Source organism: Hibiscus syriacus, unplaced genomic scaffold, assembly GCF_006381635.1.
Source record: "Hibiscus syriacus cultivar Baekdansim isolate YM2019G1 unplaced genomic scaffold, ASM638163v2 tig00111238_pilon, whole genome shotgun sequence".
Lineage (NCBI taxonomy): Eukaryota > Viridiplantae > Streptophyta > Magnoliopsida > Malvales > Malvaceae > Hibiscus > Hibiscus syriacus.
This window is the reverse complement of record NW_024063030.1, coordinates 915,756-939,880: the sequence shown is the minus strand read 5'-3', so window position 1 is coordinate 939,880 and position 24,125 is coordinate 915,756. Positions and strand designations below refer to the sequence as shown.

General features: G+C 35.1%; 3 protein-coding genes, 1 long non-coding RNA gene and 1 pseudogene across 5 annotated transcripts; 3 read left to right on the top strand and 2 right to left on the bottom strand.

The window, feature by feature from the left end:
* The first annotated feature begins 262 nt into the window (after positions 1-262).
* LOC120156949 (uncharacterized protein At1g32220, chloroplastic-like) lies at positions 263-3,361 on the top strand. The gene is made up of 10 exons (XM_039168215.1): positions 263-478; positions 750-864; positions 937-1,025; positions 1,573-1,628; positions 1,706-1,761; positions 1,965-2,058; positions 2,214-2,293; positions 2,522-2,564; positions 2,770-2,861; positions 3,121-3,361. Exons 1-10 carry the CDS (start codon positions 432-434, stop codon positions 3,298-3,300), a joined length of 852 nt encoding a protein of 283 aa, XP_039024146.1. The 5' UTR covers positions 263-431; the 3' UTR covers positions 3,301-3,361.
* A 925-nt stretch (positions 3,362-4,286) lies between these two features.
* LOC120156979 (transcription initiation factor TFIID subunit 10) lies at positions 4,287-5,811 on the top strand. Its single transcript, XM_039168248.1, has 6 exons — positions 4,287-4,450; positions 4,551-4,615; positions 5,090-5,152; positions 5,381-5,438; positions 5,513-5,563; positions 5,722-5,811. Exons 1-6 carry the CDS (start codon positions 4,358-4,360, stop codon positions 5,800-5,802), a joined length of 411 nt encoding a protein of 136 aa, XP_039024179.1. The 5' UTR covers positions 4,287-4,357; the 3' UTR covers positions 5,803-5,811.
* Positions 5,812-6,097: 286 nt separating this feature from the next.
* LOC120157077 lies at positions 6,098-11,190 on the bottom strand (annotated as a pseudogene).
* A 9,626-nt stretch (positions 11,191-20,816) lies between these two features.
* On the top strand, positions 20,817-21,145 carry LOC120157080. The gene is made up of 2 exons (XR_005519117.1): positions 20,817-20,856; positions 20,984-21,145. It is a non-coding gene; the product is annotated as an uncharacterized LOC120157080 (long non-coding RNA).
* An 89-nt stretch (positions 21,146-21,234) lies between these two features.
* Positions 21,235-23,278, bottom strand: LOC120157079 (serine/arginine-rich splicing factor RSZ22-like). 2 transcript variants are annotated; one of them, XM_039168338.1, is made up of 6 exons: positions 23,175-23,278; positions 22,950-23,066; positions 22,716-22,804; positions 21,815-22,043; positions 21,633-21,746; positions 21,235-21,455 (listed from the first exon to the last, which is right to left on the bottom strand). In XM_039168338.1, exons 2-6 carry the CDS (start codon positions 23,036-23,038, stop codon positions 21,419-21,421), a joined length of 558 nt encoding a protein of 185 aa, XP_039024269.1. In that variant the 5' UTR covers positions 23,039-23,066; positions 23,175-23,278; the 3' UTR covers positions 21,235-21,418. The 2 variants fall into 2 exon arrangements, with proteins under 2 accessions (XP_039024269.1, XP_039024270.1); XM_039168339.1 differs by having other exon boundaries at positions 21,633-21,737.
* Positions 23,279-24,125: the final 847 nt, after the last annotated feature.

Below are 24,125 nucleotides of genomic sequence, written 5' to 3'. Positions count from 1 at the left end.
TTATGAAAATAATTTAAATTAGAATCAAATAATATCATAATATTATAAATATTTATAATTGAATTTAAACAAAAACTTGAATAATTCAAATCTATTTGAAAAAATTTAAAATCAAATTGAATTATAAAGCAATACTTATTAAATCGATAATTTTTTACTCAATTGAACGTTGATTCTTAACCCTATTTCTTTGAAAATGTCTATAGGCTAAAAACAAGCCACATATGCTCCCTGCCTGTCGTTACCATACGCGCCATGTGACTCCCTTCTCGTGCCTGCCTGAGTTATTAGACGTTTTTACCCATTTCTAACAAAGGCTGAAAAAAAAAGAAAAAAAAAAAGCAACCTCCGATTTGTGAAGCAAAGTTTCAGAAGATTCCAATTGACAAGGGAGAGCGATCGAAAAACAGTAGCGTTTTGAAATAAGTTCCATGGCTTCACGGTTGATTCGTCCCAGACTCTCACTGTCGAGACTCTAGTTAGTTTATAATCTTTCTTCCGCTTCTTTGATTCGTGTTTTGTTACGGTTTGATTCTTCTACTAGATATTCGGATTTCGATCGTTTGTAAAATTTTAGAAACAACAGATGATTCTGTCATTAAAAAAAATTTCGAATTCCTCTAATTAGGCTATAATGTTGGAATTGATTTTGTTGTGGAGATGAACAGGTTAAATTTAGTTCTCTATTTTTGTTGCTATGTGGATTAAGAACTTTCTCTTTTGGATCTTCTCCTTTTGTAATAATTCAGTTTAATGGCTGGGAACAAGAATGGGAGATTTCTTTCAACCGAGTCTAACAAGGTTGATGAGCCGTTCAAAGTTGAAGAAGCAGAGACTGTAAATGTACCTCCTCCTCCTGAAAAGGTGCTTGTTAGAACTCAGACTATTGTCAATTTAAGAATTGTTGGCTTTTTTTTATTTATTGCTTCATTTCAGCTGCTTGTATTGGGTGGAAATGGATTTGTTGGCTCCCATATATGCAGGGAAGCTTTGAATCGTGGTCTGAATGTTGCTAGCCTCAGCAGGTATTCGAATTTTCGTAAAAATTCCTGGTACAAATGATTCTTACCCAGGATTTCTTTATAGAATGTAAATTTATTTGAAATAATTTTTATTTCTCATATGGTCTGATTCAGTAATGAAGTACTTGAACTAATGGTGTTTGCAACTATGTTTTCTTGCAAGATGTAGAGTACATAAGAAATTTGTGACTGTTGCACAATGTGTTTTTAGACTTAATTTTTGAAATATCATGGAAAGTGATCAGTCCTTTAACTTTGTACTCTTTAGCTGGGAATATTTATCTAGTTGCTTTAGTCGTTATATGCATCTGTAATGTAAAGGCTGCTTCTTTAAATGTCCCTGATATACTTCCTTAGCTTTTACAGATAAGCTCTCATTGAACTGATGCTTTGTAGTACAATGTTCAATTTTTAGAGTAGGTAATAATACCCTACATTGTTGATGTGTGGAGATGCCTAATATTTTCTGCTGTGCTCTCTCCCATTTTTCCATTTTTATCAATTGCTTGTATTTCTTCAGCTCCTTAATTTGGTTGCTTCTTTCAATTAGGTCTGGTGGATCCTCTTTACTTGAGTCTTGGGCTAAGAATGTGACATGGCATAAAGGTTTTTTTTCTTTATATACTTTTCTAGATGCTATTAATTGCATGCTGTAACGTATCTAACTTATTACTTCCGTTCAGGGAACCTTCTTTCTTCTGAGTCGTGGAAGGAAGCTCTTGATGGAGTTACATCTATTGTATGTATTCCCTTGATTCTGCAGATGGTTTAACATACAAAAATCAGTCTGAGCTAACTTTACTTGCACAGCCATACACAATGGTCCATAATTTAATTCTGGCATTCATATTAAAATTCCCTGGTTTACTTACAATTCAATATGAATTTACTCTCTTCTTTGATATTCTTTTTTTTACCTGCTAATAAAGTTCAATTTTTTAGATCTCTTGCATTGGTGGTTTTGGATCTAATTCATATATGTATAAGATTAATGGGACTGCAAACATCAATGCTATCAGAGCTGCTGCAGAAAAAGGTATATAGATCATGATCTTTGTTGTGTTTATCTAGGGAAGATGTCTCTCTTCTTGTAGCTTGTTTCCGTGTGCTTTTTACATTATTTTTCCTCTGGGCTTTTTCCACCAGTAACATTACCTTGGACTTTAACCTTGTTTTATGTGTTGTTTACAGGTGTGAAAAGATTTGTGTATATATCCGCAGCTGATTTGGGCTTGGCAAACTATTTACTGAAAGGATATTATGAGGGGAAGGTACACTTTTTTCTTTGCTCTTTGTTCCTGATTGCCATTTGTTATGTCTATTCTGTGAAATGATATTGTCCAATTTTATTCTTAGCATTCTGCTCGAGATGTGGTATGTGAGCATATACATTGAAAATCTTATTTTGATAAGTAATGGAATAATGGCTCAAGTAGTCTTTTGGTTAATATCTTCTCTCTGATGGAGAATTCTCTTGTTCTTGTCTCGTTTGGAAACAGAGAGCTGCAGAGACAGAGTTACTCACTAAATTTCCATACGGAGGTAGGTTTCTGATTCACTTGATGTAATTTTTTGGAATTCTGCACCTAACTCTCACATTGCTTCTTATTGACTTATTGCTATGGTAAGCTCTTGCGATTTTGGTTTAGATAGTAGCCTGCTACTGCTAGCAATAACATGTGAAATTATCACCGTCTGGTAGTTATGGTACTTTACATCACATGAGAATTTTCATTTTCTATTGCAGGAGTGATTTTGAGGCCTGGCTTCATTCATGGGACTCGCCGTGTTGGAAGCATAAAGTTACCTCTAGGTGTTATTGGTTCACCACTAGAAATGGTAAATGCATGCATTCTAAATTTTCTTTTTCTTGTGTATGTTGTCTTCATTTGATCTATAACCTGACCTAAAACAGCAGAATGATTGGGTCCAATGGTGCATCCTAGTTTGTAGGGCGTTGGTGGAAGTACTTGGCATTTGACGTGTAATGATGCCTAGGTTAACTGTAACGATGCATGTTGGAGCATAAGCTTGGATGTGGCGGTTCATGAAAGTCTGTCTCAGAGTCATAAAACTAAGATTTCTTCCGTCTCTGCAGGTTCTCCAGCATGCAAAACCATTGAACCAGATACCACTAGTTGGCCCGTTGTTCACTCCCCCTGTTAACGTGGCCTCCGTTGCCAAGGTAGCAGTGAGAGCGGCAACTGATCCAGTTTTTCCTCCGGCCATCGTGGATGTATACGGAATACAACAATTTAGCCAGCAAATGTCAAGATAGATTAGTAATTGAAGTTGGGAGTTTTTGGTTTGTTTCCTATAATTCACAAGTAAAGAGCTGTCGATATGAATCTGTTAAAGGATGCATGGCTGCCCGTAAATTCTTGTAATGGTTGCTGATTTAAGAGAGTGAACGAAACAAGGTCCACAGTTGGCTCCGATGCAATAAAAAAATTGAGCACTTCTCACGGGTTTAGACAAAGAATAAACCTTCCCCCCCCCCCCCCCCCCCAACCCCCTCCTCTTAACTCGGTACAACATTATATACGTCAACTGAATCAAGGGAGAAGTGGCATAGGATATTTTATAAAATCATTAATCAACATCAATGCCATCTTTGTATTATTTAGTCATTTTGGTCGTTCTCGTTTCTTCTTTTTATTATTTATTTACTTTAGTTCTCAGCGTTTATTCTTTATTCTTAAAAAGAAGCTGGCTGGTTCCACTGAAACACTGTCATATTTAGAAACAATTTAAAAATTAAAGACAGTAAAAAAACGTAAAAGTATTAAAAAAAAAAATCACTAAAATGTTCTAAAAAGTATAAGAAAATCTTAGAAATTCAGAATTTATTTTATAAAATGATAAAACCCTCATATTCTTTGTCCTAAATTTTAAAATTTTAATGTATTTTTTTTAAAAAATTGAATTTTAATTACTTTTAAATATACTTATATATATTTTTAATTTGAAAAAAAAGCAGTTATAAGAGTTTAATATATTTTTAAATTTTTGAAGTATTTTGTAATTTTTTTTTATGTTTTTATGGATTTTTGAATGGATAGTATTATTTTTTAAAAAATTGTTAATAAAATGAAACGATAACAAAATAAAAGGAGAAGTATTACAACTGTAAAAGGGCCAAACCAAATATTTCAATACCTTGGGCTGTGATGGAGTCGGACTCATGAACATGAGCACCCAATGACAGCCGAAAAACCAATTCAAGAAAGGGCGAACCAGCCCAATAGAAGGCTTCGTTCATCGACAACATAGCAAAACACGAAGCAATTCGTCAGGAAGAAGAAAAACTGAAAAGGGGCAAAGGGAAATAGAGAATGAATCATAACCAGCAAAGCAACGATGGGAAGCACGATGACGACTCTGCTCTCTCCGACTTCCTTGCCTCTCTTATGGATTACACTCCCACTGTACTTTTTCTTCCTTTCCATTTCTTATTTGATAAATAAACTGCTCTAGGACGGGATTCCTCATACGTTTCTGTCATGTTTTGGGGATTCTTTGTGGCAGATACCTGACGAATTGGTGGAACATTACTTAGCCAAGAGTGGTTTTCAATGTCCCGATGTTCGATTGTAGGTATTTTTCCTCTCTCTTTTTGTTTACTGTCCGTTTCCTTTTTTTTTTATCCTGTGTCTAGCTTGCCAAGCTGAAAATTTCAGGAAAATAAAGTATTTTAAGAAGACGCACTTTTGCTTCTGTTGGTATTTGGCGATTAAGTTTCCAAAATTTTATCTCTGCTTCACTGGAAGTCTGGAATGGCTCTACCTGGGGTTGTTATATTTTCATTTAGTTGGTTCTAGATTTCTGGATAATGGAATATTTAATCCTCACATTTAATTATCTGTTTCTTTTTATGGTTGCTTCTTAGTTTCTCTAATTCTTAGCTTGCCTTTTAATGTTGAAAAAGAGGGGTGCAGTATAAGGCTGGTGATTTCCTTTAATTCTATCTCTTAGATGTTTTAGATCTGATAAGGTGGCGTGAGCTTCCCATTGATGCTTTATTTATTTATTTTCATTCATGTTCGACTTTTATTGTGCTTTTGCAGGATAAGGCTTGTAGCTGTTGCTACGCAAAAGTTTGTTGCGGATGTCGCAAGCGATTCACTTCAGTATGAAACCGAAAACATTTCGACTTTTCTTTCTCTGTGTTTCTTCCATGAACCCACTAACCGTGTTGTGAATGTCATTTTGTAAAACGTTTACATAGAAGCTTTAATTCTCTTACTTATTTGCCATGGGAGATGTTATGGAAATGAGTAAACTTTTGAGTAGTTTCAGTTTGGATTGGCTCCTATTTAAGTTAGTTTGGTTGTGACATTTTTTCACCCCAAATGTAGGCATTGCAAGGCAAGACAGGCCGCGGTAGTCAAGGACAAAAGGGACAAGCAGCAAAAGGTATTCCATTGATATTTTTTGCTTTTAAAGTTTTTCGACCCCTTTTGGATGGTCTGACCCTGATTTTGGAACAGGATAAACGCCTAATCTTGACCATGGACGATCTCTCGAAGTCATTACGTGAGGTAAGGCCATTTTGGTGACTTGTGTGGATGACTAGATGTTTTAAAGAAACTGGTTATGCCATTTGTTTTTCATCTTCAATGAATAAAGGGTATTAGTTTCTCTTATCGTTTTCGTTCGTATCTAGAATTTATTGATTTTGTGTTGTTTGAACGAGCAGTATGGAGTGAATGTGAAGCAGCAGGAGTATTTTGCTGATAGCCCATCAACTGGAATGGACCCTGCATCTAGAGATGAATAGAGTTAGGACATTGCCATTGCTTGTATCTATTTTGTTGATCTACATATAATTATATTGCATCTGTGTTACTGCAAATGCTGCTATACCCATGTTGCTGGAATGTTTTCTTACAGCCCTTTATTACTGATTGCTCAATCCTCATCTTAATATAACGCCAAGATTTGGAACCAATGTCTTGCTTAAGGAATTGAACGTTTTATCCCGATAGATAAACCGGTAGTTTAGTGTACAATCTACTAATGAGATGGTAATGGTTGAGACTTGAGAAGGTGATGATATATTGACAAAACTTTCTTAAATGCTGCCATTTTTATATACACGTGGCATTAATTTACAAGGAGGTATCCATCATGGCAAATATTGTTCAAGGCACACCTTCAGTTTTTGGAAAGTTACTGGCTTTGATTCAAACGAGTCCATGCCATTTGCAAAACAGTCATCAGCACTCTCTGACGATGCATTTGCAGTCAGCTGCATTCACACAAACATTTTTCTGTTAGTGTATGATACATTCAAGACTTGTCTTTCTTGGATAATAAGAGCCAAACTTGATTATTCAAGGGAAGTTAAAGTGATGAACTTACTGCAATTATGGTGGTACGCTTTGGACGCGTACAATCTGGTTGTAATGAATCAGAAGGCAACGGTTGCTCTATCCCTGCCTTCACTGCGGCATCCCAATTACCAGTTTCTTCGAAGGAACGGATCAATCTTGTTGCTTGAAGGCCATCCATGACTGGCATGCACACATCCTGCAAGATAAACTCGTAAAATGGTTGCTTTAAACCAGTTGGAAGCAACTCATGTACACAGGACGGAAGGATAAACTCGTAAAATGGTCGCTTGAAACAAGTAGGAAGCAACTCATGTTTACAGGAGGGAAGTATTTACCATCAGGATGAGATCATAACTACGGCACTGGACTGCACGGACGGCTTCGATGCCGTTGTTCACGACATCTATTGTGTGACCTAACTGCTTCATCATGTTCTGTGTCACCATTACATTAATCTTGTTATCTTCCACCAGCAGGATCTTAGGCTTTGAGATGGAATTTGATACTTCTTGACTGCTGTTTAATGTGGACTGAGAACAGTTGTCAGATTTCTCCTGCCTCTTGGGAGGTAGCTGAGGCCCACGTATCTTCATTTTCGTGTCGACATCTCTGCTTGTCTCTGAGCAACTTGACACGTCTCTAGTAGAAGCTCTGGCCTCGGCGTTTTCGTCGTTCCAATGATGGTTGTCTCTGCAAATTGCACTTTCATTATGGGGGTCTGAGCTGTGCCTAAATGAATTTTCAGGCTCAGATGATATCTCTACAGCTTCAGCCACGGAACAAGAGTCTTCAACGAAATCCATCTCCTTCGTCTCTGAGAACCCATTAAATTTATGCGAATTTGCATAGCAATAGCCAATATTATGAGGTAATAACCTTTGGGTTCTGCTAGATCCATTAGATGAAAATAGAGAACCCAAAGTACGTTGCTGGAATTGGAAAAAGTCGGCACTTGCATCATCATTTGTAGCACCATGGTCATCCATATCTGAGAGGTCATCCGGATCATCAGAATTATCACATGATAGAGAAACCTTGTAAGGTAGGATAAACGTAAATGTAGAACCACAATGCACTCGGCTAGACACTGTAAGACGGCCACCCATTAGCTCAACCTGTAGCAAAGGCATGAAATGTTAGTACTTAGGTTTTGTACCAGCACGAGTATCATTAAAATCTCTGTAAGTAATACCAACTCAAAATATATAGCACCACAAATTTTCCAACTTCTCAATGATTTAGAGTTTACCATACTAAGTGTAAACGAGCTGCAAGTAAATACTTCAGATATTTTGGCATGTGCAAGGCAACAATGTATTAAAAAGGAACTGGGAGATACTGAAAGCTCTGAAACAAACTATTTAGATTCTAATATAAAATTGTATACTTTTCTGTCCACTAAGTCCTTGGTTTGAACAAGACCTACTGAGACTTATAACATAATTATCTGATCTGCTAAAATGGTTCTTTAAGCCTAAGCTATAAAAGGGAGGAAACTATAGAAACTGTAGGGGAGAAAAACGAAACCAAACAGAACATTATTGTTGATGGAAGGAAGGATTCACCAGCTGTTTACATATTGCGAGGCCCAGTCCTGTCCCACCATACTTTCGGGCATGATTGGCACTGACTTGCATGTACTTTTTAAAAAGTGTAGGTAAAGCATTCTCTGTCATGGAAATAAAAGAAAATGTATCAAAATTTCCCCACCCTGCATCAACTTATATACATCTAACAAAATCTCAGATTAAAGACAAGCATACATATGTGTACCTGGTATTCCAATCCCAGTGTCATAAACATCACAGCGAATCCACATTGTTGTTTCAGGTAACTCTGCTTGTTCCTCAGATACATCTTTTGTTCCATTCTTTACTAGGGTACCAGGTTCACTTTGTGAATGGTTTTGGCAAGAACCTTCGTATTTCTTACCATGGTATCCTCTCTGATCACTGCTAGTTTGAGGCATTGATGTACATGTCTCTTCTTTGGATACATTAACTGTGGATTTATTACAAGTTGATCCATCAGATACAGGCTGAGATCCTTCCTTCGCAAAAGGCGGCTCTGGTACTACATAAAGTTTTACTCCTACCTTCCCTTCATGCGTAAACTTGATCGCATTGCTGGAGAAGAAGAAAGGTTGTTTTACTCGACATGCGAGAAATGAAAATTATGAATAGTAAATGATTCATAAATATCTTCTACGTTTAATTGTTAGAACCATTTATTTCCAAAATCCAAAACACAAACACACAATTTTACAGTTGCAGGAACATGTCATTTAATTGTCAGAATAATCAGTTATTTGGTCCATATTTACAAACAGTATTTTCATGATAATATATAGGAAATTGGAAAAAAAATCATGACTTCTCATAGATTAATACCTGATCAAGTTGGTGAGAATTTGTCGAATTCTTAGCACATCTCCAATGACCTGATCGGTGCATAAAGCTCCAAAATAAGAGGATGATGAAAAAATGGACTTGATTTTTAAATATAATGATCAATGGAAATGCGTCACAAGGGACACTCACCTCAATCGGAACATCATCTGCCACATTTCCTTCCAAGGTAAGAATCTTTTGCAATGATGCTGCAGCTGTTTGGAGAACATGCTTCACCACCTCTCTTGGTCGGAATTTTGTAGATTCCAACTTCATGACGCCTAATGAAACAGAGAAAAGAAGATAAATTTAGAAATTCTGACATCTGATAATGATAACCTGTCATGAGTGAGAGCATCAAATTTTTAGACAAAAATAAGTATGACGCAATTGTGAATCTGAAACAGAAATACAACTTTCCAGACATGCATTACGAGATCATTTTAAGACCATATCTCTCGTACTTGATATATATGATACTACTACACTGTTCAACTTCTAATCAGCTCTAAGAAATTAACATTCAAAGTTTAAAATTGAAAAATTACAGGAGCATGAGATTTTCATGCAATTTTGGGGCTGAAATCCGAACCTGATTCAACCTTGGAAAGATCAAGGATGTCATTTATGAGTTGAAGGACCAAGTCTCCTGAAGATAGCATGACATTTAACAATTGTCTTTGCTCCCGGTCAAGTTTTGTTGTTGTCAGGATCTCAGCCATGCTAACGACCCCAGATAGAGGAGATCTTATCTCATGGGACATGGTTGCCAGCATCTGTTTTGCACGCATTGTCTCCTCTAGAGAAATTGTAAAAAAGAAGGAAAATAAGAGTTACTTCAGTGCTTTAAAAGGGATAGCTAAAGATAAATTCACAAATATTGTCACCCTAGTAAATGAACCTGTTATATGTATGGTTCTGTTAAATTCTGTTTCCTTGGCCATTTGTACTGCAATCTCCTCTCGAAGCTTTATCATCTTTTCTCTTTTCCTTACCTATTGTGCAAAATCAGAAACATAAATACCCATTGTTCTCCATCTCAATTAATAGCTTATACATCCAATATGAACAAACTGTATGTATACCTGATCTGTTATATCCATTCCCATATAATTTATACCAATAGTCTCCCCTGCCTTGCTAAAAACAGGTTCCACGTATATCAAAAATGTCTTTGACCCAAATAGTTCTGTCTCAAACGTGATTTCCCTTTTTGCAGGCAGTCCTTTATCAATCACTTCCTTTTTAAAATCCTGAGACTCCTTAACACCAGATCCTGTAAAAATTTCCACATCCGTTTTTCCTAGAATGTCCTGAAATGAGAACCAACAAAATTTCAGGTAATTCTGATGCCACTTTATGGAAAAAAGGACAGCAAAAGGTAAGGGAGGAAAGTTACAAAAGAAGCCAAAAAAAAATGCGAGGGCAATCATGTTAGCGACCAACACTACAACAAAAGATACCAAACCTTGAATAAGAACTTCTTGTGCAATAAATTACCTCCTCTTGTAAACTTGGAAAATGGTTAAAAATAAAGCGATAACGCAGCTCTTTATCCTGAAAATTGATCAAACAATAAGTATCATTAGTTGAAAGATTCTAACATATTTCATCATACATCTGAATATGTGGATTATTGGCTTAAATGAATTATACACGAATTTAACAACTTTTAAATTGGCATTAGGTGGCATATTATATCACTAATATTTTGTTGATTACCTGATGTCCGAACACAACCGGTGCAGTTTGAAGCACAAAATGTAAGAAATTATCTGCTCTTTTGAGAATCTGGGACAACTCTTCAACTGGTGAGGACTGCTTTTCCAGATTTTTTATGCTTTCCTGCAACTTTTCCTTGAGTAGTTGCTCTCTCTGCATGCTGGTTTCCAACATTTTCTCCAAATGCATGGCTCTCTGTTTCCAGTATATGACAGTATCATACTCGGCATCAATTTCAACTCTTTTACTTGGAACCACAATATTACTTTTTCTCCGAGGAACTTCTTGCAATATATCATATATGCCATCCAGTATGGAAATTGAGCGTTTATCTCCTCCGTACCTTTCCTCCTCGAAACGATGTTCCTCCAATATCTCCAATTTCTTAAGCTCAGACTCCTGCCTTTGCCTGCTTAGATTGTCAAGTTCTTCTCTAAGAAGACGAACAGCATTTGCTTGCTTATATTCCCAGTGTTTTACAAGGTATGCTAACTGAGATGAACCCTTGTCAGTATAATTAGTTAGCTCTATAAGATGTTGGAAATCAACTATAGTTGGCTCCTCCACAATTGTTACCTCCTCCAACATATCTTGGTCACCTCTTGGCTTTTCTACATTAAACTGCTTTCCAGCTTCATGTTCTATGTCTTCAGGCCACATCGAAGAAAGGACTTCAATGTCCATGTCTTCGATTTGATAGGTTTCTACCTCTCAAACCATTGAAATCCCAACTTAACTACAACCTGTTTGAATTGAAATGTTCAAAACATAAATTAACACCAATAGATCACCAAACTGCCCTTCACGAATCCCTTGTATGCTTCTGGTGTGTCTCTATGGAGTATCTTTCAATCAGAGAAGATCCTGCACGATAATTTCAAATCAAGAACGTCCGGTATCCGTACTAAATTTAGGCTTCAACATAAAACAATTGATTCTAAGATGTGTCCAGCCTTTTACTTCACTTTCAAATCAAATTTTGCTCGAAAGCGAAATGCATGACAAAGATGTGTAGTTCTTGGAGAAGAGAAAACTGTTAATTGTAGAAAAACCATAGGGAACGGAAAGGGATTAGAACAGATATGTTGACTGATGGGGAAAACATCAATTCCAGGCGAAATAAACTGCAGAAAATCACTTTATTCGATGGAAGTCATATAAATTCCAGAAATTGATAGAATTTTATATATTAAAAATATGAAAACAAAATCTTTTAAATTTTCAGGCGAAAGGAATCAAATTCATCAGAGTCGCTGAAGCGAAATTTGGCTACAAAGTATAAACTTCAATCGATCGTTAGCAACAGCTGAATTACATCACATTCCAAACAAGTAGTAAAAGGGAAGTCGAATTCGAATCTGAATTCAAAAATAACGGAGCTGGAGTTCGTTAAAAAGAATAACAGAAAACAGCGCCAACGATAAATAGGAGAACATTTAATGAACAAACACATGAGTAAACTAACCATTGCGATTGAATCACATCCAACAAAGCCTTGAGGAGAAAGAACAAGCGGCAGCCAAAAACTGAAAACATTTTTCACTGTGGATCTGAGGAACACCTTTTGTCTTCAGATATTCAGTTAACAAACTTCAAATGCTAAGGAGAAACTCTTTTCTAAATTCAAGAAGAAAGATTGAGGCGGCTAAGGTTATGAGAGGAGAGAGAAGAAACGGAAAGAGTTGTATTTAGAGAGGAGGAGGAGGAGAACATGTGAGTGAACAGAAAAACTCCTTTCGTCTTGTTTTCTTCTTTTTCCTTGGTATTTCGTATGTATGCCTTAGCTGCTTCTCCTTATTTCGGGAGGCTATATATTACAAATTTCTTCTGCATCATTCCACAGTGAATGACTGAGAGCTGATTATGAGAAGTTACTGCTGTACTGGATTTTGGAATATACAATCAGAAAATAAATACAGTAACGTCTGAGAATTGAGACATACGAGGGAAGGGAGAAAGGAGAAGGATTGTTTTTTAAATTAGGGAGCTCCTGTACTTCTCTTTATCCCCACCCGCCTTTACCATGCCTAGGTGACGTGATGGGACGGCGCGTGGATATGGCGCGCAATGATTCTGCTAACCGCTATGTGCTGTCGTCCAATGATAATTCAATCTAGTAGGAAATAAGTAGTTTATATACATTATGGTTTTTATTTTTATAATATGTAATTTAAATATTCTCATTTCTTAATTTTATAAAAATACATTATTAATAAAAAAATATTTTTTAAAAATTATATGATAATTTAAAATTTTCAATAAAGAGACTATCATATCAATACTTATCAATCCTTCCTTACTTGAACTGATCCACTATCATCAATTTTATTTTTTTTCTTATTTAATTTCTTCATTCTCTATTTCTTTTTGATATTATCATAATTTTATTGTGTTTTTTCATTGTGTATATATATGAGAATATTTTATTTTATTATTCTTCACACTTTTTCGTATGAAAAATGATGTATAATTTTGTCTACTTTAACATGTTTTTTTTGTTAATTCTTGTAGTGACATTTATTTTGTTATTTTATTAATCTGTCCTACTTCATATCCTCAAATTAGTTCTATTTTAAAAAATATTCGTAATCACCAAAGATATATCGCAGTCAAGTTATGGTAAAGTCAGTTTATCAACGTGTCATCATTAATTGTTATATACATTTTATATTAGTGTTTATGGTATTTATTTTTAATCATGGTAAAAGTTACATAAATTAAAGTATAATAGATACGATAAATTACCTATACAGAAGGAAAGTAATAATATTCAACTCAAAATATTCATGAATAACCCATGTAGCCAAACAGACACAACCACACGGTTGTAATAGAGAAAATAAGAGCATTTCGAAGTAATGAAGCTCATTCCAATCACGTTTAAGATTCCTTGATGAGTAGTTACATGAGTATAACCATAGTTAAGCAACCTAAAGCAATAAGATTTATATATTAGTTTGGTACTGTCTGTGGGAAAGACTGAAGAAAAAGAAAAATCCGGTGGCACGGATTGCTGACCAATGTCCATAACACCACGTCATCCTCACCATGCCACGTGTGTAAACATAACATAACCAGACAAATGGAAGGTGTGGTTAGTTTATAAACAAATTCTACACTTTCTGTTCCAGATAAATTTTGCTCATCGCCGGTTCTTGACTGGAGAAACATGATTAAAAGAAAGTGAAATCAATAAACCAACTTGCATATAACAGTGAATGCAGAGCCACCTATTTTATCCATATTTGACATATATTATAATATTGTAAACAAAAGCTGCTGTTTGGGAGGTAGGAAACTGGAGCGGGGGAGGAAGAATGGGGCGAAGGCGGTTTGCCAGCCCATTTGGACAGTGGACTATATATATGCTCCCTCTACCTCAAGGACCCAAGCCATTATAATTAGGGACTTCAATTACAGTTATAGTCATTTCTTCGATTACGTTACGTTTATTATAATTGTAGTAATAATGATTACAATTATAGTTATTATAAGTATGTGCTGTGAAAAATAATGTTAAATACCATCTTATTATTATATAACATTTGTTATTTTAATAACGGATCATTATTTATAACAAACAACCTTATGCATGTTGGATATTTCATTTCCCGTAGTATACGAATGCATCATTTTACAGTCAAGGTAAGGCGATGGCAGATTAGTACCTTGCACACAAATAAGATATGATATTATTATAAATTAAAACAAACAAAATCAAATAAGTTTTAATCAATGCACAGAAGATAAATTAATCCGACACAAAACCGGAACACTACCACACTGCACATGAGATCTAATGGAAGAAGAGTGATTGGATCGAAGGAAACAACTTCCTTAATACAAGGATTAGTTTAATCATATGCATTTATGCAATTTAAAAGTGTGTTTTGGGACTGTATATGTAATTGGAAACAAGTGGACGTGTTTCAGTGGACCGCGTTTCATTTCCCGACGTAGAAAATAATTCTAAACTTCATTTTTCCTCGAGAAAGAAGAAAATGACTCCGGATTTGAGCTTTGTTGATTAAATCCAGCACAAAAACTCAAGGACAGGACAGCAGAGGGCCGCCGCCCAGTGGCTTATCTGGCAGTAAAACTAAACTAATTCCTTATTTATTTTCAATCATACATTACATATGGCGCTGCTGACAATAGGATAATAAAACCCGAATGGTGTTATGAATTTTGAATTAATTTTTTCTTAAGAATGGAGGTCGGATAATAGGGTGTGATATGTATTAGGATGATTGTTTGTTTTGCTCTACCATATCAAATTGTCATTTTATTTTTATATTATATAAATATTAACAATAAAGTTCAGCTAAAGAAGGATTTTAGACTTGTTATTTGATCAACTGCAACAATGTTGTTTTGCGACTATGTCAGCCTACTCGTGAACCTATGGCTTATCACCAGTTCATGTTTATCCATTGCAAAGAGGTTGATTGAAAAAAATGAGTTGATTTCTAGAAACATTAATTGCTTTGTAGATGGCCTTGCTAAAGCCGGTATGGGCCGTTTTATTGAGCTTCTTTGTGTTAATGAATAATCATTGTTGTTTTGTTAGAGTTGTTTGATGATAGGGTTTATGCACGGATGGACCGAATTTGAAGACATAAAATGTATCTTTTCCTCAACTTATGCATTAGTTTGTCCTTGTTACTCTTAGTTGCTGAGCTTGAGCGTCGAGAGTGGTAACGTGGATGCCATTGTTTTCAGGGGTTTGAAACAACGTTATTTTCCTAGAATACGCATGCAAAGTGAAAGAAAAAAAACATTAAATTATATATATATACACCTTTGAACGACCAACAACAAAGGTAGAACAGAATATACACTGCAAAAGACATATACCTGTTGATAATATACCAAGAGAAAACAATGAAGTTGAAGATATTGTGTGCAAAACTGTAGGCTACGGCCAAGGAAGTAGTAAAACAGTTGAATAGCATCGGAGCAGGGAAGGACAAAATGAAAGAAAGAAAAGGAAGAAATACAGGTAGTTATAAATCCGTACAACCAGATAAATCTAAAAATAAGGTGCAAATGGTAGTTCGAGTACCATGAATGATGGGATACGAGCGTTCAATATCGAATGAATGGAAATTATCTTTGAAAATATATTATTTTTTTTTGGAAAATTAATTTTTATTACCCAATGAAGCAAAAACTACTATATAAAACACCGATCTCAAGAATCAAATGTACATCCTAAAAACATAAGAAGATCGGTTAAAGCAATGTCCCAAGTGTTACAAAGGATAGTATTAATACTATCATATCTATTAATAGTTTTCCCCCTCAATTTAAAACCTACGTAATCTTTGATACAATGGAAGAGTTCTTCGGTTGTTCTTGATCTTGCTTGAAAAATTCTTCGATTGCACTATTCCCACAAAACATAGATTTTTGCAGTCCAAGCAAGTTTAAAAATAGTTGTGAGGAGGGACCTTCCTTTCCAATTGTTGCTAGCACAGTCAATCATGTCATCCCAAGAAGTAAAATATTTCATGATTCCATTTTTGTATAAGATTTTCTCCCGTAAATGAGTGGCAGTGGGCAATCAAAGAGAAGGTGGGTGTGAGTTTCAAGTGCTGCACTGCAGGGAACACAAGTTCCAGGAGTTGAAATTACCATTCTTTGTAGTCGGTCCCTAGTTGGGAGACGTTCGAGTAAAGCCATCCATGCTATCATACTGAGTTTAGGGATATGAAGAGGAAACCAAATCAAGGAATGCAATCCAAACCCACAAATCCTGGATGTTACCCATCCGAATCCACACCTTTAGATTTCATTTGGAACACAAAATTTTTGTTTTTAATCCATCGGTTTCTCGATTCTCTCGTTTAGTTTATTTCTTCAACTTGTCTTTCTCATCATGATGTCTACTGCTGTAACATTAACCACAAAAGCAGCAAATCAACTGCATGAAGAAAACACTGGCCTCTTCTTCATCTACTTTTGATTCTTTGCTTTGGGGGGTTTATAATAGACTTCGGTAATCGTACAAACCGGGTTTAGTGGGCAGCACCACTCCGGGTTTCCTTGCCTACTACGCCCCTAACCCTAACCCTTCTCCCCTCGGTTTTGACGACTTGTGCATGTCATTATCATATCTTTTTACCACGTAAAAAAAAGCAAAGCCTTTGTATATAAAGGGTTGCTTCGACTAGTGATGACCAGAACAAGCATAAACATCCTTTGACATAAAATATTCATGGAGCTATAGCCTTTTTTCGTCATCTGCTTCTTTTCATGAGGAAAAGGTATTTAAACCTAAATAAATGCTTGGCTTGCTTTCAATGAATAACTACACGTGCTTGAACTGAATTGGGTTCTTCTGTTGGATTTATCACAGACAAAACAGAGGATGCCCCTCCACCCTATAATGCAGAAAAAGAAATATTTTTTTCCTGATATTATCAACTTTTCATTAATAGGTACCTTCCCCTATCCATATGTAACAATTCTAAACTGATGAACAAAAACAAGGCATAAATTCTTTATAGAAAGAAAGAAAAGCAATTAGGCAGGTCTCCGTGTACCAAATTAATTATGTTTGGGTGTTACCAATTATTGCACCCATAACAATGTTATTGTCTTCCGCATGTGATTTTCGTTTGTTTTTATTTAAGATTAATGGTTTAATGACTTGAGATACACTTAACACAACAAATCTTAGAAGCCAAAGCAGTGGTCTGCTTTTACTAAATATAAAGCTTCACCTATACACTTGGAGGAAACATTTACAAAGTTGACTTTCCTTCGTTGTTTCTTCAAACCCAAATAGCCAGCGTTGATAACCTTAACTCATAAACTAATATATACGACATTTCTTATGTAGTTGAGCTTGTAAAAGAATGAATTAGGACACTGAGAATTAAAAATACAATTCAATTGACGATCCAAAAATATTTGTTAGGATGAACACATATGTGTTGATAATAAAAAAAAATTCGTACGAGACAGACACAAACAAAATTTCAAAGTAGACATCATCATTAAAATCAACAACTAACATAAAAAAAATCGATTTTAAATTGGGCACGCGTCCACACTAAAGTACACATACACTGGGATCACCCTGGTATTAGTCATTCTAGGGATAACTGCAAGTTTAAAATCCAGAATACTAGTATCTTATTCTAAATTAATTGAATTATATGTTGATATCTAAAATCAACACAGATTTGTGTTTAGTAAAATCAAAAAAAGAAACAAACCAAATATTTACAAGTATCTAAAACCGTAAATGAATACATCGTAATTTAGAGTTTAGAAAGTAAAAGGTTAAGCATATGATATTCACTCTATAAATCTAAAAAGTTCGGTAAGAAATCTAATTATTAGTTTATGAATTAAGGTTATCGACGTTGATATCCTTAATTTATAACCATTGTTTGTTTAAACAATAATACGTTTAAAATTATTTATCCAAACAAGAGATAGGTCCTCAAATACACCCCATAACTCAGTTTAAAGAACCATGAATCACCCTATATTTTTTTTTTATCGAAAATCAGTAGAAAAGAGCCATTGTAATATTTTAGTATTAGACAGGTCGTAACCATATGAGCACTTGACACACGAATATGGGTAGGCTACATTTTATCTTTACTTAAATAATTAAAATTTCCTACCTTATATATATATAATATAAACTTATTTTAGTTTTATAAAAATTCATATGACTTAGTTGAAAATAAGAAAATATTTATTAAAAAATCAAAAAAAATTAATCTCGGTCATATATTTTCATCTATCTAACGAGTATATTGTTTATAAAACTAATTTTTTTACATTATATAAATGGATTTTAAACCATATATATATATATATCACCTATATTATATATTAAATATAAAAAAGCAACATTTTGGTCTATGCCTCAACCAAAAGGCTAATGACAAATACTTTAGTGCTAATACATTTAATTCAGCGGTGCAGAAGAAATTATCCCCTTCCCCACTTCTCCTACCAGAGCCCACAGAGAGCGAAAGTTCAATATTGTTAACCATCTTCATGAGCATTATATTATAGGCCCGTATATAAATTCGTTTTGGGCTGGATTTGTATATAATCAGCTTATAGAACCCCCACGTTGTGCACTTCTTAGGTTTTAGATTGAACAATTACATTTGTAAGGTGGCACGAGTTATCAAATGACTAATAAAGATTTTGAACAAATGATATCTTACTTTGTTTATGTTTAAATTTATACTATGATATCTAATACTTTATCACCAGGTTAAAACCTCTTAGGTGAATTGTACAAATTGTAACAAGTATTCAAATCAATATGAGAATATGATGGATTTAACTATTGAAAATCATGGGGATGCTTCATCTTTGGAGGAATGCCTTGATAAATTCACATTTAAAAGAGTGGCTTCATGGAGAAACCTGAAGGGTATGATTGCTTCTACTCTACTTCGTCTCGAGAAGCAGCAGCTAATTTAGTTTACATGATTATAAATTATCCAGACAGCTGCGCTTTTCCTCCTCGGACAAGTACTGGCACTTAAAGCGAGTCCGTTCTCTCTCTTTCTCCTGTTTTAAAGCTTTTATTTACTTTGCATCCATGCATAATTTTGTGAAGAATTGATAGCAAGAGTGCCCATTTATAAACTATGTTCGATGTGGACCCTGTGCTTTGTGCCAGCCAAAAGATTAATAAATTGTGTTCTTTTGGTATGGTTTGAATGTGTTTCAGTATCTGTGCCCTTATATATAGTTGTCCTGTTTTCTTGTTTATTTTCAGGGTTTCTGCACGCCAATCGTGTCTTAGAACCTCTGAAATCCAGGGAAGGATGAACAGACTTTTAGTCGTGCTTGTCACATTCCCATCAGAAGGTTCACCCGTTTGGGGGCCGAATATCTTGAGTGGGCTTATGCTGATTCTGGCTCTTTGCCAATCCCGTGGTAATGAGTTGTTCCCAGGACGATGGTCGTTTCCTTGAGTTGCCTTACATGGTTCACTCCACCCCACCAAGATTTTCAAAGGCCCACACAAACTAGTTCATCTGATAATTTTTCTTTTGCACAAGGTACACCTAGTGTTTCGTATCAATTTGAGGCGCATTGCTTCAACTATTAGGGTGAGACACCACTGTTTCCATGCCCTTTGGAATCTCCTTCCTTCGTTTATCAAAGTTGTTTGCAACCCCCATTTTTTAAACCATGGAAATTATTAACTAGTTGAGTGAGACACTTCTGTAGATTGGATTTGACAATTAGCCGACTGCATTATTCAACAGATTAAGGAATTCAACTAAAGATCGCTGGAGACTGATTAGAACTGCCGAGTGATGATTGCAGACGCGAAACTGACACGTCCGTCACAGATTTGTTCAACAAATGAAAAAACTGGAGAAGAATCCTATGATCAAATTTAAAGATGAACCTGGCTTGACAATGGGCACTGCAATCTTCATTCTAACCAGGTATCGGAACTTGAGAAATTATTTTGAAAATATAAGAAATCTGACCAAACAAGAATTCAATTGATGTTTATCCCCTATTTGGCTACCACCATAAGGAAAACAATTTGCAACATGTAATAAAAAAATTAGAGTAATAAATTAAATTAAACAAGATTTAGTTACTGGCTTTTACGGTTAAAAAATTATAATTTTAAAAGTAAATAAAGAAATACGATCCGATCCCACTCAAAAAAAAAATGGTAGCATACTAGTTCATGTTTTGGAATACAAGGCATCACATTACACAAAACCAGCTAAAATCAACTATACTTGTTTAGTTACTGGCTTTTACGATGCTGGTAACACACAAACACAACCACCAAAGAACCGGCAACTCAAATCAACTATACTTATTTAGCAGCCTCTTGAGAGATTATATAGCCGGGTGGGAAAATCGTGATTAACTTGAAATGAGATTTCAGGCTCATCAGGTTGTGCAGCTAAAATCCAACCACCAAACAATACTCCCCAGTTTATGTACATCATAGGTACACTCACTAATATCCCACCCCACCCCAAAAGAAAAAGGAAAGGAATTTCTCAATCAGTAAAAAAAGAGAGGAAGTACACAGACTATCACAAATTTATCCCTTGCATCTTGAAAAGAGCAAAGAAAAATCCTTGCATCTTCCTAAATCTTTCAGTTCTAAAAGTACGCAAACAAATTAGATCCATTGATTACCAATCCCTCTTGCAAGGGTGCCAAAACATCAACTTCTGTATAACAGATATATAAGTACCTGCCAGAAGGCATTTGATGCAGCTCCGCACCCATTTAAGCTAAAGCAAATAAATGCCACTAGTGGTTGAGGTAGGTTCATCACACAGCTGGAGGGACTCATTCATTCAAACAGAGGCAACAAAGAACATATTGAAGATCCCATAGCTGGGCAGCAAATAAGTAAATCCCTTAGGTGTAGAAGCAGAAAAGCAATGAGGCGGATGCAGAACATACCAAATGGGACTCACAAAGATGAAAGATTGATGATCCCATAGACAGGCAGCAAGCAAAGAAGTAAATCCCTTAGGTGAAGAAGCAGAAAAGTAATGAGGCAGACGCAGAAGATACCAAATAGGACCTGACCCACAAATATCAAGCACTGAAGATCCCAGAGCCGGGCAGCAAAGAAGTAAATCCCTTAGGTGTAGAAGCAGAAAAGTAATGAGGCAGACCCAGAAGAGAACCTCAAAAAAAAAAGCATGATTTTTTTTAGCAGAGTTCTATGAATAAATTCTAAATAAATTTTTAGAGGTAAGCTTAAGCTTTTTCTCCCTTCAAATAAAAAAGACTAGTTTTAGCATAGAAAAAGTAGAGAAATGCATCATTAAAAAGGAATAACAGAAAGGAACTTATCCAAATCCAAGAGGCTGAGGGCGTCGCCCAATTAAAAATAGTAGCATTGAAGTCCAAACAAACTAAACACACTTAAGCCCAGTTAACAAAAGTTACATCCTTGTTCTACTTAGCTCCTACTCCTGCGGCGTTCTCTTGCACCATTTCTGCACCAAATTCGGAATTAATATATGTCACGCATACATCATAACAAATACAAAAAAAAACTAAATTAAACAAAGATAAAGATTGCTGTGAGCATGATAAAAACTGACATTTATAGGTGAAAGTATTGCAATAAGAAAGCCTTTCTAGCTACTAGCATAAATTTCGAGGAAACTCACCCATTAGCATATGGCAATTCCTCACGACCACGATATGGTGGAGACTTGCTGTAACCTCGTCCACGAGGAGAGGGACTACGACGTCTTGGAGATCGAGCACGAGGACTGTAACTTCAAATTCAAATCAGTTATTATCAATCAATCAACACAAAAGCAATGAGTTTTGGCTTAGGAAGCCTTACCTGCGTCCATAGCTTGGGCTCCTACGATATCTAGGGCTGCGGCTGCGACGTCTTCCAGAACCACCACGGTTACGACATTCTCTAGCAAAATGACCAGGCTCACCGCACTCATAGCACTTCAAATCAGAACCACTAGAGCGTCCCGGGCCACCTCCACCTCCACCTCCACCTCCTCGTCCACCTCTTCCTCTAGAATTATGAGAAAGCTCAACTCTCCAGCCATTCTTGCCTGATCCAAATTCCAAACACAGACTATTAAAGCTGGTAAGGGACATTTATCTCAAATGATTAGCTATGTTCATAAAAAAAATGCCATTAAGTGGGGGAAATTGATACTTCCTGTTCAGATGGTTGAAAAAGGCACAGAGTATGACCATGCCATCAAGTTCACGTTTTCCCCCCAATACTAAAGCATAAACTAAAGCATTAAAAGTGTGAAAGAATAAAATAAAAAGGAAAAAGATGAACAAATCAAATAGCAAGTATATTGAAGGATGATCCCTTCATAAGAACCATGTTATTAACAATTATGAAAATTTGAAAAACAGCTGTGAGCAAAATAGTGTACACAAACTTCTTCTGCCAATGTATACATGCTGCTGTAAACATTAGAAAAAACAAATTCTTCATAAAGCTCATCCGCAAAAAGTAATAAAGCAAATGAGGGCATATCAAAATAATGATTTTCACCATAAATCTGAATTGCTGCCTATTAATAAAAAAATGAGAAGCTTGATAAGTATGTGTTAGTTCCTAATAAAGTCATTATTTATTTTTTTAAAACAAAAGAGCCAAATTGGCATCTTTCAGTTTCAAAGAGAAATGGACACATCTATACGGTCAGAAAGTTAATGATAGAACAAGTGTCATTATCAGAAACAAGAGGATCTCGTTGGAATACCATCTAATTCACGAATTGCATCCTCAGCATCCCTGTGATCATCAAATTCAATGAAAGCATAACCCGGTGGCCTCCGAGCAACCCAAACACTACAAATAAAAATCAGCAAATCAAAAGAAAACAATAGAAGGAATTACGACAAAAAAAATCATTCTTAAAGGTAGATAATTATCGTGTATCATATAGCAGTTCATGAAATGAGAAAAGAATTAAGGTACAACAACAATATTATACCTTCGAATAACTCCAAAGACCCGAAACTCATCTTCAAGATCCCGTTCGGAAACTCGTGGGTCAAGGTTACCCACGTACACGCGAGACATTACTTTCAGGGGGGGGCTCAAAAGAAAGCTACAAAATTAATCCAACGTTATTCAAGGTTAAGTTCAACAAAGAAAACAAGTAATTTCAAAACCTAACTATATTTAGAAAGGAGAAAGAAAGATGTAAAGTTGGAACCTGGTACGTTGGGATTGGCGCAGAGGATGAAACAACGGCTTCCGCCTTTTGGAGTTCGAGTGAAATTAGGGCTTTTGAGCTTTATAGGGAAAGGAGGATTAGGGATGGAGAATTGCCTTGTGAAGGGCAGAATTAATGAGCTAGGCCTAGTGGATTAGGAAGTTAGCGTACTTGAGTGGAAAACCATTTAGCCAAAAAGCCCATCCAGTAAATATCATTTGGGTCCATTGTAGTGTGTAGTGGATTAGTCGTTGAACCAAGGCCTTACTACTAGGGCTTACTCAGCAAAATAAATCTAAATTAACAATAGTATTTTCAAGTTTATTTGATTTGAAATTTTAAAAATCGTGATCATTTAAATTTAATAAAATATTATATAATTTTAATTTTATAATATAAACAAAATAATAGTTTTTAATATAGTTGATGCTTTTTTTCTTTCTAAATAAATTTAATTTATCCTCACGTGTTTTTTATTAATATTTTATATTTATAGTAAAAATAAATATTTTATATTTAGAATGATGAAAACTATTTATATTGTTTATAATTCATGACAATACAGTTCTCATCAAATACTTAATATTGTTGTATTCTCGTTGATTCAAGATTAAAATCTTTGATTAAACTATAACAATTATAATTAGTTGATTCAAGGATTTAATTGATAATACTTACAATTATCATATAAGAAATATTGTTTGATTTTTATTTATTTTTAAAAAATAATTACTTTTTAGTTGCTTTTATAATTTTTCAAAATATTAAATAATATATAAAATCACAAAACAATTAATAAAATTTGAGAAGAAAAAGTTAAAAAATTATATTAAAAATATAAATATATCAAATTGTTATGCGATTCAAAAATTAAAGCTTACCTCATCAAACAAATCTCTATCCCAATTCCAAATTACATTTAACATCCTAATTGAGTTTATGTGTATATTT